The sequence below is a fragment of the Arvicanthis niloticus genome, chromosome 30 (assembly GCF_011762505.2).
Source record: "Arvicanthis niloticus isolate mArvNil1 chromosome 30, mArvNil1.pat.X, whole genome shotgun sequence".
In the NCBI taxonomy this organism is placed as follows: domain Eukaryota; kingdom Metazoa; phylum Chordata; class Mammalia; order Rodentia; family Muridae; genus Arvicanthis; species Arvicanthis niloticus.
Window position 1 is genome coordinate 23,335,884 of NC_133438.1, and position 18,266 is coordinate 23,354,149.

The 18,266-nt window shown below is 44.7% G+C and overlaps 1 protein-coding gene across 4 annotated transcripts in view; it reads left to right on the forward strand.

Moving 5' to 3' along the window:
• Sgk1 (serum/glucocorticoid regulated kinase 1) overlaps positions 1–17,880 on the forward strand; it is a 110,504-nt gene extending 92,624 nt beyond the window's left edge. Inside the window, exons 1-12 of one of the 4 annotated variants that reach the window (XM_076928107.1) lie at positions 10,026–10,179; positions 12,723–12,798; positions 13,230–13,308; positions 13,554–13,658; positions 13,764–13,847; positions 13,963–14,094; positions 14,338–14,450; positions 14,779–14,902; positions 15,350–15,445; positions 15,922–16,077; positions 16,184–16,273; positions 16,673–17,880. In XM_076928107.1, coding sequence (XP_076784222.1) covers positions 10,146–10,179; positions 12,723–12,798; positions 13,230–13,308; positions 13,554–13,658; positions 13,764–13,847; positions 13,963–14,094; positions 14,338–14,450; positions 14,779–14,902; positions 15,350–15,445; positions 15,922–16,077; positions 16,184–16,273; positions 16,673–16,840 — 1,257 coding nt within the window. In that variant the 5' untranslated portion in view covers positions 10,026–10,145 and the 3' untranslated portion in view covers positions 16,841–17,880. Of the gene's footprint in view, positions 1–10,025; positions 10,180–11,458; positions 11,904–12,389; positions 12,550–12,722; positions 12,799–13,229; positions 13,309–13,553; positions 13,659–13,763; positions 13,848–13,962; positions 14,095–14,337; positions 14,451–14,778; positions 14,903–15,349; positions 15,446–15,921; positions 16,078–16,183; positions 16,274–16,672 lie in introns of those variants that run through there. The other 3 variants (XM_076928104.1, XM_076928106.1, XM_076928105.1) reach the window with 3 other exon arrangements.
• The last annotated feature ends 386 nt before the right edge of the window (positions 17,881–18,266 follow it).

The window sequence follows — 18,266 nt, forward strand, 5'->3', positions numbered from 1 at the left end:
ACCCAAGCTGTAGATAGTTCTCACGATATCGCAATGTACGATGATGTATCCTGAGTATGTATACGATAAGGTAGACCCAGCAGAGATGTTCATAGGGTAGTTGTGTTAAGTAGCTTTGTGTTTCATTTTGTTTTGTCTGAAATAGGGTCTCACTGGCTATCCTATGCTGTCCTGAAGCTCCAGATCCTTATGCCTTACCTTCCAGCATGAGTACCATTACAGACTTACACACACACACACACACACACACACTATTACTTTCAACTTGTTTTTAAACATTGACTCTGTTTACTAGGCTGTGTTTACTGGTTTAAAACAGGGCTTTTAGCATTAGAAGCACCTAGATCTTCTTTCTAACTCCATCATTTTTATACCACACAATGATACCTTTGAAACTGCAGAAAAGAACAGTGAACAGGTTTTCACAGTCACGGGAATTGGGTTAGAATTGCATAAAGAATGTTATGTATTAATAGGTTTTCTCCAATGAAGAATAAGCCAACTCAAACAAAATTAAAAGGAGGCAGATTTATTTGGGGGCAGCTCTCAGGAGGATTCCCTGCTCCCATGGAATGGGTCCAGGGGAATTGCCAAGCTGCATGCCAAAATAGATATGGATAGATATAGACATAGCAAGCAAAATGTATGGATTATAAAGGGAATAGCCTCTGGGGAAGGGGATGCCCAGCCCATGGGCTGGGAAGTTCTGGGTAGAGGGTAGGGTGTGTCAGCTACACCTTAGAGCTGGTTGGGACTGAGGGATGCTAGGAGAACTTGAAGTCAAGGTCTACTTTGATATGTTAAATAGGAACCTCCCTGGCTTATTCTGGGTCTGAAACCCAACTTGCTTAATGTCTGGAACTTGCTAAAAGCCATTCAACAAATGCTAACTGTTATAATGGAAAATCAGAGAAAATGTGTCTAAAGAGATGGCTTAGTGGCTAAGAGCACTGGCTGCTCTTCCAGAGCATGTGGGTTTAGGTCCTAACACCCACATGGTGCCTCATAACCATCTGTAACTCCAGATCCAGGAGATTTGACACCTGGCTTCCTTGGGCACCAAGCATGTAGATGGTTCATGGGTAAAAGGCCAACACACTAAAAATCTTAATGAGAAAAATTCCGCAAGACCTTTACAAATGACTAGAATTATAATTAACAACAGCCTTATGAGAACATAATTCTACAATGACCAACTCAGCTGCCTCTCTACTGTACTGGCTGTGGCACTAGGAAGAGCTGTCGCTGCCCCTCATGTGGGCAAAGCAGGGGGCTTGAGTGAGGGAGAGCTGGAGAGTTGACCAACTCAGCTACCATCCAGGTCCAGATCCAGGGCCCACCTGGGTGAGTTGGCCCCCTTCAAATCGACCCCATCCATGAGCTTCTGGAGCACGTGAAGGGGCTGGTTCTACAGAGCCAAGGCTGTAGGATCTTCACGATACAGGGCAACAAAGGAATATCTGAGAGGTGTCCTGCTTAAGTCATAAGCCAGAGGCCTTGAACCTTGAACTTGGCAATGAATATTTGCAAGAAAAGCTGTTCGGACAAAAGGCATACTGTGATACACTGCAGCTTCCACAGCGAGATGTTTTTATTATTTTTTATTTTTTAATTGTTTTTTTTTTTTTTTTTTTTTTTTTTTTTTTTTTTTTTTTTTTTTTTTTTTTTTTTTTTGAGACAAGGTTTCTCTGTGTAGCTCTGGCTGTCCTGGAACTCTCTGTAGACCAGGCTGGTTTCAAACCCATCGAGATTCACCAGTCTTTGCCTCCTGAGTGCTGGGACTAAATGCTGTTCCATCGCTGCCTGACTATGATGCTATTTTTAAAAGAGATGGAAAGGACTAATAGTCCAGAAGACATTATTCATATAATGTTCATTTCAAACATTTAGAAACCTGTAATCTCCAAAAATGCAAAAATTTAAGAACATAGGAGTAGGAAAATGGGGGGAGAGGTCAGAAGAGGTAGGAGTTATGTAAACACTGTTGTGTCCAATTCTGCCCTGGAGTTACTTATCATCATGATAAAAACAAGGCCAGATTCGAGGTTGTGTGCTTATAATCCCAGCGATTGGATGGTGCAGTCAGACTCAGCTACATGGGGAGTTCTGGGCTAGCTTATGCTGTGTTGCAGCCAGTCTTAAAAATCAAATCAACCTAAAAAATTTGAAAACCCAGATATTTAAACCCTTATGCAGATGTGCTTATATGCAGAGCTATGTATGCTTCAGCACAGAAGTTCTGATGATGATGATAAAAACTTACGTAGATATGAACGTAGATATAAAGGTAAAAACAACAGTTTGCCTCCAGGATCTCTTTTGTAATAATTCCCATTAAAATTTGTCTTAGCATTTTGAAACTGAGAAAGATAAGTAGGGGAAATTGTGGTGGGCTCGAGAGAAGAGATTTCACTTATTAGCTCCTCCAGTGTTGCATTGCTTAGTGCAAGTCGTGCAAAGGTTCGGAAAATAACCCCACTCCTTGTGCTTCAAAATGCTAGAAAAATGTAAACATGTACAGACTCCTAAACTCCCTGTTCAATTGGCGGGAGGCAAGGTGAGCAAGGCTCATTGGCAACCATCAGAGTTGGGGATACATTTCAAAACTTAAGTAAATCCTGAGGGAAATGGGCAGCTCTACTTGTCTCCTGCAACCAGACAGCCAATTCCAGAAGCATTAATTAACACTTCCTACAAAGGATGGAGGGGCCATGGCCTTTCAGAGCTTCTTTTGTCGTGAGGCAAAGTAGGTTGATGCTTTCTGGCATCCTGAGAGCGGTGGTCTTTCTGCTTGGTGGTAATGCTTTTTTTTTTTTCGAGGCACAGAACTGGTGTAAGATGATACATTTGCACTTCTCACCAACGTTTTCAAACCCATTGATCGAATGGATAGACAGTCTTAATGCATAGACAGACACTGGAATAATCTTTTTCTTTTCTTTTTTAACTTTTGCTTGATAAATTGCCGCAGTGCTCATCTTGCACAGACTTGCAAAGAATGTTGAACATTATTGGACACAGAATGGGATCAAACCTGGCAAGAAAAGTTATGAAAATAGTCAGCTGTACTTAAAGTCTACCGTATGCAGAAGAATGGAGATGTTCAAGTCTCAGGGTACAACAACTTTTAATTGCTTAGTATGAAACCAGGGATATACTGCATTTTCTTATCTCTGATGCAAAGCCTGTATGTGTAGTGGGTAACATGTTATCGATACTGACACACATGCATATATAATTGTAATGGATATATTCCCCAGAGCACTATATCCTGAAAGACAATAGTGAAGAGACCTCTTCTCAGTGGGCAGAGCTTTAGAAAGTACTTCTAGATGATGTCTACAAGTGTTCCTGTATATTAATGCTTGGGCTTGGGCTCTGGCCACTGATTCAGTTAAGTGGCAGAGACTTGAAAGAAACATGTTTGGAAAAAGGGTGACAAGGACATGGTGGGGGGGAGAGGTATGAGGGCTAAGCCTCTCTGAGTTTGCAAAAGATGGGAAGACATTTTCCTGCCCCGTGTGAATGCTAACCAGATGGTGGTCTCAGCAGGAAAGGCCTTTAAAACTTAAATGGGTTGACAGTATTTACCCATAGTTCCAGCACATGGAACGTGGTAGTAGGATCACAAGTTCAAGGCCAGCTAGGACTACAGGGTCTCAAAAAAGAAAAGTAAATAAGTTTCAGAGGGTGAGTCCATTATCTAACATCATGGAGGGAGCATGGCAGCAGGCAGGCAGGCAGTACTGGAGCAGTAGCTGAGAGCTTGCATTGAGAGAGGGGAGGGGGAGAGGAGAGATATTAATGGTGTGCATCACCACTATGCAGCTCACCAACAGGACCTTTTAACCCTTCCCAAACAGTTCTACCAATAGGGGATGGAGGATTCAAATACATGAGCCTATGTGGGCAATTCTTACTAAAACCACCAAGAGATTATACAGTGAGTTAACATAAGTTTCTACTCACCAAAGACCCTGACTTTGGCCACTACTGTCTATTCTACGTCTATGCTGATAGAATGTTAGCTAACCGAATCCCCAGTGTAGCGCCATTTCCCAGAGTCACAGTCCCAGGAGTCAACTTTCCCAGCAAGCTGATTCTATTTTGTCACTCTGACCATGCACAAGGTTGCATTTTGTCTTAGCTGGAACAGACATTCTGGATGTAGAGTAAGTTTTCTTTCACACATGCTTCTGCTGAAGCTCCAGTATTACACATTCCACACCATACCCGCGGTCCTGCTTCTCTGACAAAGATCAGATGTGACTTCATCACCATTGAAGAACTTCAGCAATGGCCTTGATCCTGTGGAATCTATCGGCCTTCCCATGGTTCCCATATCCTGAGGCAGATGACTAAGTGAGAGAACGCTAGTTACAAGGGCAGTACTCAGAAGGCTGGATGGGGCAGGGTTCTTCAGAAGGCTGTATGTGGTGGCTAGAAAGAGAACAGTCCCCACAGGCCCATGTTCCAATGTTTGGTCCCAGTTAGTGGAAGTGTTTGGGAAACTAAAAAAAGTTTCCTTAAAAAGTGTGGTCTTCTTGGAGATATGTGACTTGAGGTGGGCTTTAAGGTTTCAAAAACCCATGCTAGGCCCATGGTGTTCTCTCTGTCTCCCTCCCCTTCCTCCCTCCCCTCTTCCTCCTTTTCCTCCTTCCCTCTCTACCTGATCCCTGTAGATCAGACTGTAAAGCTGTCTCAGTGTCACGCCTGTCTGTCTGCTTCTTGCCATAATGACCATGGCCTAGGCCCCCTGAAACTATAGGCCAGCCCTCCAATTCAATGTTTTACTATATAAATTGCCTTGGCCATGGCGTCTCCTCACAGCAATAGAACATTGAGGCACTGTATGTGTTCTGAATAGACATCCTGCGTGTTTTCTCCCATATGTTTTCCATAGCTGGGACTCATGATATTCAGCCCAAGGATGAAGCGTTCAGAGTGGAAATTATACCACCCATCACATCCCTAATGACTCACTAAAAGTTTTACTTCCCGTCTCTAAGTTCATGCTCTCTTGGCCTAGATGTGTTACTTCCAGAGGGAAAATGTTTCTATTAGGAGACACAATAAAAAAATTCCATTGAATTGGCAGTTAAAAATGTTTCTATTGAATTGGGAGTTAAAACAGATGGTTGGCCAATTTGAACCCCTCATGTCTCTTAAGTCAACATGTTAGGAAGGGGTTTTCAGTATTGATGGGGCCCAACAAGGGGAGACTGGATGAGTACTTGAGTAGAGGCACGAAAGCCTATCTCTGTAGTCCCGGCACCTCTCGGTGATTTATTTCCTGATGAAAGTCAATGGAAAATTACTGGAACCCAATCCAGAATGAAATATGAAAGGCTCAGACCATTCAGTAATGAAATCTGTCTCACTCTCCCAGTTTAAAGAACAAAAGACTATAGATTTTACTGAGGAAAGGGGGAATATAGAATGTAGTGATGTAAGTGGATGTTAACACCAACTACACTTACATGACCAGCTACAGAAGAGCCGTCACGGCTGTGACGTAATCTCCACAGTTTATTAAGATTACCTCTGAATATACAGTGGGTATATTGATCAAATGTTCTTCTTATTCCTCTTTATTTGCTTCCCATATAACCTAAGATATTGACTTTATATTTTATTTAAGACATGGGATATCAGGGAGCGTAAAGATCATCTCTTTTGGAGAAGAGGATTACTGCATTTTTGGTTTACATAGAGCGGATATTTCATGTTAGGTAAAGCCATTACTTTGTTAACTGTTTTCAATTTGGAAATTAAGTATGATTTAAAGAGCTCTGTGTAGGTTTTTGATTGACAACAGGTTGATTTCTGATGGCTAATTGTAGGTATCACCATCACTGAATTAAGGGGTATGTATAAAGGATTGGGATGTATTGTGAGTGTTTCCAGAGGTATCATGGTGTGTGGGTGGATTGAGTGGGACCGTCCTACGTGCTGCTTGCTGGAGGCCTGGGGGGTGGGGGCATTAAATTCCCCACCTGTATAGACAAACCCTTCATCTCGTTTTCAGATGTCCTACCTCCAGATTATGTGTGTTTTTCCCCCCAGTGCCAGACATGAGGGTACATGCTTGTAATTTCAGAATTTAGGCAGTAGAAGCAGAAGGATCAGAGTTCAAAGTTATCCTTGGCTAACACGAAGTTCGAAGCAGAATGGGCTACATGAGAATGCAGAATAAATACATACACTTCTGAGCATCAGAGGTGTCCCAGGTAATATTTTAGTGACATCAGGGCATAGCTAGGTCTTTGGGAAAATAGCTAGACTTGGAACTTCTCTTAAGCTTCTGGGTAAGTGTTAGTCAACTTAATACACTTAGCCCATGATGGCCTCCTTGTGTGCATGGCCGGCCTCCTGTGTGCAGCCAGGCAACCCTGCTTTAGTCTTCTAGTAATAGAATGACCTAGAAAAGCTCTTGGGAACACTCAGTCCTTCCCTGACCTTCCAGACTCCACCCCTGTCAACTGGTCTGACAATGGCCTCCTTTCTATCTCAACAACAGCAGAACAATTAAAACCTCCCACCCACATTCACTTTCCACTGCTTTTGACTCTCAGTAGCAGCCTTTACTTCAGACACTTTGTAAATTATCCTGGAATTCAGTTCCTGGAGGTGACATCTTTGGGAGCATTTGTAGGTGGGAACATGGTGAAAGCAGGAAGCTGGAGAACAAAGGTGGCAGTCCTTCAGCCCTTTATCATGGAATTCCAACCACCGGGCAGGCCTTGGGTGACCCTGATGCAGGGGCTGTGGCTTAATCACTGCACACCTGTGTGCTAATTTGGTTTGCATTGTTTGAGGCCTTTGTTGTTGTTTCTCTGTGTAGCTCTGGCTGTTTGTGCTGGACTCAATTTGTAGATCAAGCTGGCCTGGTCCTACAGAACTACAGAGTTCCGCCTGCCTCTGCCTCCGAAGTGCTGGGTTAAAGGTGTGAGGCACCTTGCCTCCTTGTTTGAGGCCTTTTATATGGAGCTGTATGGTGTGTGTATCACCAACAGAGATAGTCATGTTTTCCATACGAAAGTCCATCTTGAAAGAGGCATATAATAAATTTTTTATGTTCATCATTTTTCACGATCTATGGGATGGAAATATTAGTAGCCTCACTCAAAAGATGAGATTAAGGTATAAATTCTTGCAGATAGCAGGCCTCAAGCAGAGCTAAGTATTTGACCAGGCACTCTTTCACCATCTGTAGTCACTGGATCTCCTGAGCTTGTGCAAGTGACATAAAAAAAATATATGATCAAGATGAAAAACTGTTAGTGTACAATAAAAGACACCAAGCAATTCTCCAGCCCCCCAATACTACTATCATCTTGTCTTCTTTCTGCCTTCTCTGGGCAGGGTTTGTAGGACACTGTGGCCTAAGGGTGGCTTTAACTGCTCTAGCTTCCTCATAGAACAATTATAGGATCCGGATGGGAAAGATTTGAGGAGAGACTTACTTAGACTGTAAGCCAATTAAGGCTTTTAACTTTCACCCTAGTTTGACAGATCTGTTAGAAATCAAGGGTTTTCTTTCTATGAGCACTTTGTAAATAGGGAAGGGTGAAAAAGAGCCCCTTTACTGTCTTCCATCTTGGTTCTAATTTGCATAAGCATGTTTCAAGTCTTGGATCTGCAGAGAAATACCAGGTTCTGTGTTCTTGATGGTCAAGAAGAGGTTTTGAGATTTCCTGGGATTTGAGCTTCACAGTGGGTTCACCCTGGAGCAATTGAAGCTGGAGGAGGCAGAGAGTGTGGGCTCCTTAACCAGGTCACTGTTTAGATTAGTTTGTATGAGATGACTTAGAATGTAAATGCATAGTGATATAGCTATGTCAACAGTATATAAGGCTTTCTGTGAGGCCAGGCTCTCTTGATGTTAGGTCATACACAGTATTTAATTTTGATTCCAAGAGTCTCCCAATTTCCTTTTCTAGTCAGACAGACCATTGTATTATTTTTTTTCATCATCAGATAAGGAACTTTCTAAAACACTTTTTTGTTGTTGTTTGTTTTGCTTTTTGAGATAAGAGTTTCTCTGTATAGCTCTGGCTGTCCTGGAACTCACTCTGTAGACCCAGCTGGCCTCGAACTCAGAAATAGTGTTCTACGTGTATTCTGGCTGGTAAGGTTGTTGATGTTGCATGGTGCTAAATCAGTGCCCTGGCAACATTCCAAAGATGGAGTCAAGCTGACTTTTCAGAGTCACAGACTTACCTGCCTGTCCAAGTTAAGAGCATCCTGGCCTCTCCCACTCTCTCCCCTAATTAACATTAAAAACTTCTCTTTCTAGAAAGAATGTTTGTAGAACACCGATGTTATCCTTTCTTGTGGAAGGGGGGAGCTCCATAATAAAGAGAGCTGTAGCAGTGTGGGTTTTAATAACTCTTAATGACATTATTAAGGATAATATGTACTTCTCTTGTTTTCTCCTGCATCTCTCATCTTTATGCACGTCACTTTTGACAGTTACAAATATGGATGGTAATAATTATGATAGAAGCTGTGCTCCAGAAATAGATACTTAGCCACCCCTTGTCCATAATAGCTGTCATGAATCAACTTGCTTGTCATCAATTTCCCTTGGGGGATTACTATTTTAATAAAAAGACATGACAGTACCCAACAAAAACTCATCAATTCAGTTGCTTTCTCTATATATTTTCTATAATAATTGTGTTTTTCTGGTGTTTCAGTGTGTCTTGAGGATTTCCCAAGGAAAGCTTTTTACCTACATCACCAATGAGTATAAAAGGCAGGAGGTGGGGGAGGGGTGAGGCTAAACTGTGCACATGTGTGTTCTGGAGCAATGCAAAATGATATTTTCTTGTTATCAATGAAATATCTATCTAGATCCTCAAGACTTGAGGAGTAAGGAGATCAAGAGAATTAGATGAGTTATATTAAACTGTCATGTTTGAGTGTTTATATAGTCTAATTTTCAACAGCGATAGAAACTAGGCAGCTTTCTAAAATAGTAACACATATGTTCTGTTTACATCTTGGTAAACCAGTACCATCAGAGTTTTGATTGTCCTTTAACCCATACTGATCCATACTAGTGAGACTTGCGGAGTTTGGTCTAGTTAGTTAGCCAGTATCCCACCAAAGCTCTGTGCTTTCTGGTTGCCAGAAGAACTGCAGGATCATTGCTGGGACACATTAAAGCTCCAGGGCAATCTGACCTTCTGGACTTCTCCCAGAGAACTCGAACGCCCTCTAACCTGCGCATCCACTGAGTAGGTCAGGCAAGTCGGGCCACTTACCCATGAGGGAGGTTGTGGGAAGCGGCCGGATAACCTCTTGGTAGCAGGACTACCTGGACCCAGGAAGGAAGACTAAATTAAGTGGCTGAATAGCTGCCACGAGGCAGCCTCAAGCCTGTGCTCTGTTAACAAGACCATCGCACAATGCTCCCAAACTCCCTCCTCCCTCCACTGCCGTGTGTCACCTTCCTGTTCGGAAGTCTTAGTAGGTTGCTGGAACAGAACTGGGGGCGCCTGCTCCACCCATCAGGTATCCGGTTGGAAGAAAAGCCAGTCTCAACAACTTGATTCCTCTCTGTTAAATGATAAGGTTAGCAGACCATCCGTCTCCAATTGCTGACCATTCCGGGCATGAGGAGGAAGGGGTACATCCAAATCGGTCCTTTTCTGTTCCAACCACAAATATACGGTTGAGCATTCTCTTTATTGCACTTGGAGGCCTCTGACTTGAATTCCATGTTCCTTTTGGAAAGCATGCCAGAGAGACCAGACCCTGTGCACGTGTTTTGAAATTTTTTTTTCTGGACTGATTTGTGGTGATAATCAGTTAAGTTACATTTCTTGTATGTCTTGCTGGTGAAATAAGCCTAGGACGCTGATGACTGTAATTTTCTGGATGATGTTGCAATGGCAGAATAAATAGCCGAGTGTTGGACTTTGCAGCTTGCTCCCTTCCTGTATGTAAATTCCCTTTAGATATAAAGGGGCTTAGAACAGCAATAGCAAGCAGCCTCTGGCTGGAGCTCCCTTGTCATCTGGGGCTTCCAGTCTCATCCCAAGCACATAGCCTGGAGGCTAACTCTTTCTGTAACTAGTTCTTCCTGCGACCTCCATAAAGTAACCCCAGCCTTCACCTCTGCATCACTGTGAAGAATGAAAGAGGAGGCCTTAAGATCCCCTTGGAAAGGTTCGTGTTTTGAGTTCGTGTTTTGGATGGGATGGATAAACAGATACCTGGGAGAGGCAGAGGAGGAAGCTCCAAATGCTAGGTGATGTACTAGGAAGGGTCTCTGGAAGACTTCCTGATTTAATGCTTTAAAACAAGTAAGCAAGCATCTTTGTGGAGATTGGTGTTTCAAAGCAAACGTTTTTTTGGAGGGGAAGTTACCGGGCAGGTGTGGCGGGGGCAGGGCAGGACTCAGCCAAACAAACGACTGGTACCACACGGTTTGGAAGCACTCGCTGGCAATAACAAACTAATAGTTTATGCAGAATCCAAGCACGGAAAAAGCATGGGCTGGTTGCTATGATTTGGAATCGCCTACACCTTGTTTTAGTTTGGAGTGCCAATTTCGGGCATATTAAGTGCATTCTGAAGTATGTCTACTAAGCAAAATTTCGTCTCAGAGCTGTGCATTCCGCTCTCCTAGTCTCTAGCTGTCCGAAGTGAGCAAATCCAGAAGCAGCCGAGACTAGAGATCACGTTAGGTGATGGGAGGTGGCCGCTGCTACGAAACAAACTCGCCCAAGACGGAGGGGAAAGCGCTTCTCATGCTTTTCCTAAGCTGACAACTGGTATTTTGTGGTGTGTCAATTCTAAAATGATAGGCCTTTCGCAGCAAGGGGTCATGGGAGGGCAGTCACTGCAGACAGCACAGCCAGGTATTGGCCCGAGTAGCCGCTTTCCCGGCCCTGGCCCAGACTCGGGCTCCGGGCTTCCTAGCCAGCGTTGGCCCGCGTCCCCATGTTGGCGGCTAAGCTGCAGCGCCAGGCATCCCCCAGCGGCGGGGTTACTGCAAGGCACCTCACTCCGGTCCAACGCAGGCTGCCTTCAGCAGCCTCCTTCTGATCCCAGGTTTTTGAGATGAGTCTCTTACTAATATTCAAAGAGTTAAAGGGTTTCAGTTATGTGAACTTGCAAAAAAAAAAAAAAAAGGCAAGGTGATATAATAATTAAGACTACCTGGGTCAGCCATCAGGTAGCTCAAAGGAGAGTACTGGAGATTAGGAAAAACGGACGGGGTTTAAGGCAGTGCGATGCAATCTTTGCAGTTTTCTTGTGAGGGCCAGGCACCCCGGGCAAGGAAGGGTATTGACAGCGCAAGGGTCACTCCAGGTCGGTCCCGCAGAGAAGCCCCTGCTGCCTCTAACTTGCCACCTCCTCACGTGTTCGTGGCATGGCTAGGATTAAAATTTGCAAGGCTCAAAATTTATGCGGAAAGGACAGAATGTTCTCGGAGATTAGTTGAAAAAAAAGTGAAATGAAGATTGTACTTTTTTTTTTCTTGTACGCGGAGACTTATTTCCGCCCCCTCCCCTACACATTCCTGACCCCCACCCCCTCGCCTTCCTTCCTCCTCTTCCAAGTTCTGGGATTTTTCAGCCTTGCTTGGTTTTGGCCAAAAGCACAAAAAAGGCGTTTTCGGAAGCGACTCGGCCGTGCACAAGGGCCATTTGTTTATTTTGGGACTGGGGCAGGAAATCTTGCCCGCCTGAGTCACGGCGGCTCCTTCAAGGAAACGTCAGTGCTCGCCCGTCGCGGTCGTCCGCTGCGCGCCCCTCGGTCCGCAGCCATGGGCGAGATGCAGGGAGCGCTGGCTCGGGCTCGGCTCGAGTCCCTGCTCCGGCCCCGCCACAAAAAGCGGGCGGAGGCACAGAAAAGGAGCGAGTCCGTCCTGCTGAGCGGACTGGGTAAGTGCGGCCGCCTGGCTCGCCGGACTTGGGGTGCGTGGAGGTCGGGGCGGGGTACGGCGCAGGAACCTGGAGGCTGCACGCCGGGCCGGGGTCGGGACACCGAGGAGGGGAGAGGTCAGCGATGACCGTGCACTGCGTGTAGTGTCCTCTCGGGCAGCACGGGAGAGGAAATGGAAAATAACCGGGGCTCTCCACCCCTCCAGTGCCCTCCTCCGGCCCAGGCGGACAGAGGCCGAGTGCAGCCTGGCTCGGGGTCCTGCTCGCGCAGCCCGCGGAAGCCTCGGTCCTGCCCGGGGCGGGTCGCAGGGCTCACCCGGGACCCAGCGGCCAGTCGCCCAACTTCCCGCAACTCCGCCTGCAGCTTGCTAGGCAGCTGGGGCTGGGTGGGGCCTTGGTGTGGGCGGGGCCTCGCGGTGGGCGGGGCCCGAGCCGCTTCCTCGTCCCACCGGCCCCGCCCCTCGCAGCGCAGGGGTTATAAAGCGACTCGCGCGGCCGGAGCTTACTGTTGGTTGAGTCGGTCTCTCTGTTCCTCTCGCTCTCTTTGGGCACTTTCTGGGCATCGGGGCGATGACCGTCAAAACTGAGGCTGCTCGAAGCACCCTCACCTACTCCAGAATGAGGGGAATGGTAGCGATTCTCATCGGTGAGTTCTGGAAAAGCACCGGACTTGTGTAGGAGAGACGGCGTGGAAATAATCCGGTTTTTTGTTTTTTGTTTTTTTTTTCTGAAGGTTTAGGATCAGATTAGCTTGTGGTGTTGGACATTACAGAGCCACCTAACCACCCCTCCTTCTTTCTTTCTCTCTTTAAATTATAGCTTTCATGAAACAGAGAAGGATGGGCCTGAACGATTTTATTCAGAAGATTGCCAGCAACACCTATGCATGCAAACAGTAAGTTTGGGGTTATTGGGGAAAATAAAAAAAGAATCGTTTTAATATACCAGCGGCTAAGACCATTACTACTTGTTCATGGGGGGTAGAGGGGTGCTGAAGTCTTTCCTTCGAGGTAGATCTCTTCTGTTCTTGAGCATTTTGCTTATTTTAAACATTTTAAACATTTTTAATTTATGGATGGAGTTGTCTCAGAGGTTTAGCATCAATTCTCATGAATGTTTACCAAAATCCAAGACCCCTCATTAAACAAACCTTAATTTGTATTTAACTGGGTTGTTTTCCTTACCTACCATTTTTTTTTGTAAGTAATTCATTCAGATGGTTTCAGTTTAAATACTGGTTGAGTCAGAAATAGAACTTGTATGTCTGTCTGTATGCCCTCTGGTGGCGAATTAAGAGTTACTAAAAAGGCCCTTTAATCTCTACAGCGCCGAAGTTCAGTCCATTTTGAAAATGTCCCAACCTCCTCCGGAGCCTGAGCTTATGAACGCCAACCCCTCTCCTCCAGTAAGTATATCTTGTCTGTGGAGGAATTTGTAAATGCATCCGTATTTTTCTGTAGTGGTCAGTGAAGGCGGTATTTGTAAAAACTATCAAGGCGGGCTTGTCTATCCACAGCATCACAAGTGGCTTAAAGTGTTTAAGTATTGAGTCACTGGGATGTTTTGAAAGACATTTCATAAAGTACTTTATGAATTAACAGTAAGACTGTGTGCGGCTTGTGTATTAAAGGATGATGTTTTGTTTTCCAGCCAAGTCCCTCTCAACAAATCAACCTGGGTCCGTCCTCCAATCCTCACGCCAAACCCTCCGACTTTCACTTCTTGAAAGTGATCGGAAAGGGCAGTTTTGGAAAGGTAAGTTCAACCCTGAAAACTTTGCAACTAGACTCTTTCATGCTTTCACTTTTTATATTCTCTGTGGGTGAGGATAGAAAAGTGACTGTCTGGTTAATATTTCAGGTTCTTCTGGCAAGGCACAAGGCAGAAGAAGCATTTTATGCCGTCAAAGTCTTACAGAAGAAAGCCATCCTGAAGAAGAAGGAGGTAAGGGCGACATCTAGTGGCCCCGGGCTCACAGGCCGGGTGAAGTTTTTTTTTTTTCCCCCCTGTGGTTTGCTGCCCTGTTGAAATCTGACTTTGAATCTCATCACTTTCCTAGGAGAAGCATATTATGTCGGAGCGTAATGTTCTGTTGAAGAATGTGAAGCACCCTTTCCTGGTGGGGCTTCACTTCTCTTTCCAGACTGCTGACAAACTCTACTTTGTCCTAGACTACATTAATGGTGGAGAGGTGAGCTGAGAGTACACTTTGGTGGGGGTGGGGCTGCCCCTGTTTGTCTTGCTTGGTTTGCGTTTGAGCTTTTAAGATACTTGAGGAAGGAATGATCAGAATTAGCATTTCTATGAACTTAACAACTTAAGAGTTAAGAAGCTATTTCAGGTCATTCCTGTAAGCTTTCCCCTCCGGCTTATGTGTCTGCATCAGGCCTAATTAAAGGACCCCACTCAGCCTCAGTTTCTCTGTCTCTTGCAGCTGTTCTACCATCTCCAGAGGGAGCGCTGCTTCCTGGAACCGCGGGCTCGCTTCTACGCAGCTGAAATAGCCAGTGCCTTAGGTTATCTGCACTCCCTACACATTGTTTATAGGTGAGTCGAAGATTCAGAGCTATTTTGCTGGGAAAGAGGGAGGCCAGGCAGAGCCTTTGGAGTCCTAAAATAATGAGATATTATGATGTATGTGTGCTTGGTCAGTTCTAAAGTTTCCCTAGCATGCGAGTTGTCTTGACTCCCAGTACCAAGAGAGTGAGTGGTGCGTAGTAATCCAGAACGGCCCAACAAAGACTCCTTTCTGTGATTGGCTATGGAACAGAAGTGGATTAACAATCTTAATACCCTGAGCAATCTTTTTACAGAGAGGATTGGCCATGGAGTCACATTAACCTGTGTAACCACTTTTTTTCATTTCCCCCCACAGAGACTTAAAACCAGAGAATATTCTCCTAGACTCACAGGGACACATTGTCCTCACTGACTTTGGGCTCTGCAAGGAGAACATTGAGCACAACGGGACGACGTCCACCTTCTGCGGCACGCCCGAGGTAGGCGGTCTGACTCAGTGCTTGATCTGCCCACCCGTTTCCAAGAGACACACATGCAGTAATGCTTTTAAATACAAAAAGAGGAGTAAATACTTAAGCAATTCCCGAGTACAGCTCAGTGCAAGTCAGATGCCATTTATTGTTTAAGGATTCCCAAGGTCTTCTGCTAGTTTTTCTCTCACCAAGCTGTACATGTTGTAAGAGGTCCTCACGGTACCACTAGGTGCCAAGTTGCTCCCTAAATATATTGTTATACACACAGGACCAGTTGACCTCACAAAGTACAGAGGTTTTAACTAAGAAGCAATCCAAATACACACACACACACACACACACACACACACACACACACACACACACGAGTTGACTCTAGTTCTGGTCTTTTCCTGCTTGCTGTGAGGACTGCCTGGTTCTGAGAGTTAACTTCTCTGATGTGTGTCGTTTCAGTATCTCGCTCCGGAGGTTCTCCATAAGCAGCCGTATGACAGGACAGTGGACTGGTGGTGCCTCGGGGCTGTCTTGTATGAGATGCTTTATGGCCTGGTGAGTAACACACAGAATCACACTCATGACACTTGGTAAGACATTTGTGGATTCACTCCTGCAGGTCTAGCTACCATGGCTTGTCTGTATCAGTAGCTCTATCAAAAGCTAATAAAGGGGACACTGGTTTACATTTTATAATTTTATAAACAATGTCTTCTGGACTTTTTCTTCAATAGTCAAGTTTGAATCTTAGGGCGGGTAATGGAAATTGTATTGAGCAGTGTCCCCAACCCTCCCGTGGGTTTCTTCTGCACAGTTTATTTACTACAGTTTACCTCTCTCTCTCTCTCTCTCTCTCTCTCTCTCTCTCTCTCTCTCTCTCTCTCTCACACACACACACTCCAGTAGGGGTTGTAAAACAGACAGCCAGGGAAGTGACCAGCTCAAGTCTAGTTTGATACACTAAGCTCAGCACTTTATATCTAATAGGTAAAACTTCAGCTGAATCTGAAAGAATTCCCTTTCTTTTCCAGCCGCCGTTCTATAGCCGGAACACCGCAGAGATGTATGACAATATTCTGAACAAGCCTCTCCAGTTGAAACCAAATATTACAAACTCAGCAAGGCACCTTCTGGAGAGCCTCCTGCAGAAGGACCGGACCAAGAGGCTGGGTGCCAAGGATGACTTTGTGAGTGTTATCCTGCTGTCATGGGACCTCGGGGAGGAGCCTTGACCTCGTGACCTTACATTTATAGAGTTCTCTGCATCTAAACGAATCTGTTTCTTTCCAACAGATGGAGATTAAGAGTCATATTTTCTTCTCTTTAATTAACTGGGATGATCTCATTAATAAGAAGATTACACCCCCGTTTAACCCAAATGTGGTAAGTATCTGTGTTTCTGGTCATAAGAATAGTGAGACCCAGAAGATTTCTTTTCTGTCAGAATTTGAAGGAATAAATAGCAGATACTGTCTATCCAAAGACTCATTATCCCAGAGAACAGTTATTTTGTTTTATTTTTTTTTTTTATCCCATCTAAGCTCACTGAATATGAGTGCATTTATTTATAATTTCCAGGCCTAGTGACATACTTCAGGACTGAAGCAGGATTGAGTTTGAGGCCTGCCTAGGCTACATAGTGAGACCTTGTAATCAGCGATATCCTCCTAAACTTTGGAGCCCTTAGAATTAAGCTTATAGTGGAGGATTATAGGATTTAAGGATTCCCTGTCCTTTGCCCTGTGCCCTTTTTGACGCTGAGTGCATTTCCCCTTCTTGCAGAGTGGGCCCAGTGACCTTCGGCACTTTGATCCTGAGTTTACTGAGGAGCCCGTCCCCAGCTCCATCGGCAGGTCCCCTGACAGCATCCTTGTCACGGCCAGTGTGAAGGAAGCCGCAGAAGCCTTCCTTGGCTTCTCTTATGCACCTCCCATGGACTCCTTCCTCTGAAGGCTCCCAGGATGGTTCTGAAGGATTTCCTCCGAGTTTTCTAAAGTTAGCCTTTGGTGGAGTTGCCAGCTGACAGAATATTTTAAAAGAGAATTTGCACACCTGGAAGCTTGGCAGCCCCGCCCACCCGGCACACGCAGCTTGAGGGAGCCAGAAGCTTTCTGTAGCACACCCTCCTCAGTGAGCTTGTGGGGTCTTCATTTCTTCCTTCCAACGTGGTGCTAGCTCTAAAGAGCGAGAGAGTGCCGCCAGAGACAGACACCTTGGTCTCAGGAGGAAGATGCAGGTCTAAGAGGAATTCCCCCACAAGTCTGAGCTGTGATCAAGAATATTCTGCAATGTGCCTTTTCTGAGATCGTGTTAGCTCCAAAGCTTTTCCTATCGCAGAGTGTTCAGTTTGTTTGTTTGTTTGTTTTTGTTTTTTTTTTCCCCCCTTGCGGATTTCCCGTGTTTGCAGTAGTGTGAGTGTGCTATGCCTGATCACAGATGGTTTTGTTGTAAGCATCAATGTGACACTTGCAGGGCACTACAATGTGGGACATTGTTTGTTTCTTCCACATTTGGAAGATTTATGTGTATGTAGACTGTTTTGTAAGATATAGTTAATAACTAAAACCTATTGAAACGGTCTTGCAATGACAAGCATCCAGATGCTTAAGGAAAGCATTGCTGCTACAAATATTTCTATTTTTAGAAAGGGTTTTTATGGACCAATGCCCCAGTTGTCAGTCAAAGCCGTTGGTGTTTTCATTGTTTAAAATGTCAGCTGTAAGATGGGCATTATTTATGTTTTTTTTTCCCCGTGTTCATTTTCTTTTGCATTCCTGATTGTTGTATGTATCTTGTAAAGATTAAAGTCTGTACATTGGGTTATAACACTAGATATTTAAACTTACAGGCTTATTTGTAAACCATCATTTTAATGTACTGTAATTAACATGGTTATAATGTGTACAACTCCTCCTTACCACACAACTTTTTTTGTGTGTGATAAAACCAATTTTGGTTTGCAATAAAATCTTGAAAACTATTTGCATAAATTGTGTCATGTGTTAACTTTGTATATATTGATAAACTGGGTATACGATGGGAGAATAATGGATCAATTTGAACATACTTTTGGTAAGCACAGTACAGTATCATGCACTTTCCATTTCCATCACTTGGGAGACTGAGGCAGGAGGATTACAGCTTGGGGACAGCCTGGATAAAAGAATAAGACAAGCTCAGTTTGCTCAGTGGCTTCTTTACTCAGGGAGGGTTAGATCTTCAGGGCCCACTGACACACATGGTAGTTTACTTGAGGCTGTAACTCTCAGTGGAGGACTTTGGCTAGCATGAAGGCACCCTGGGTTGGATCTTCAGCACTGAGAACATGTCCTACTTCCACCACCCCCCACCCTGTACTTGTACTGCCAGTCAATCC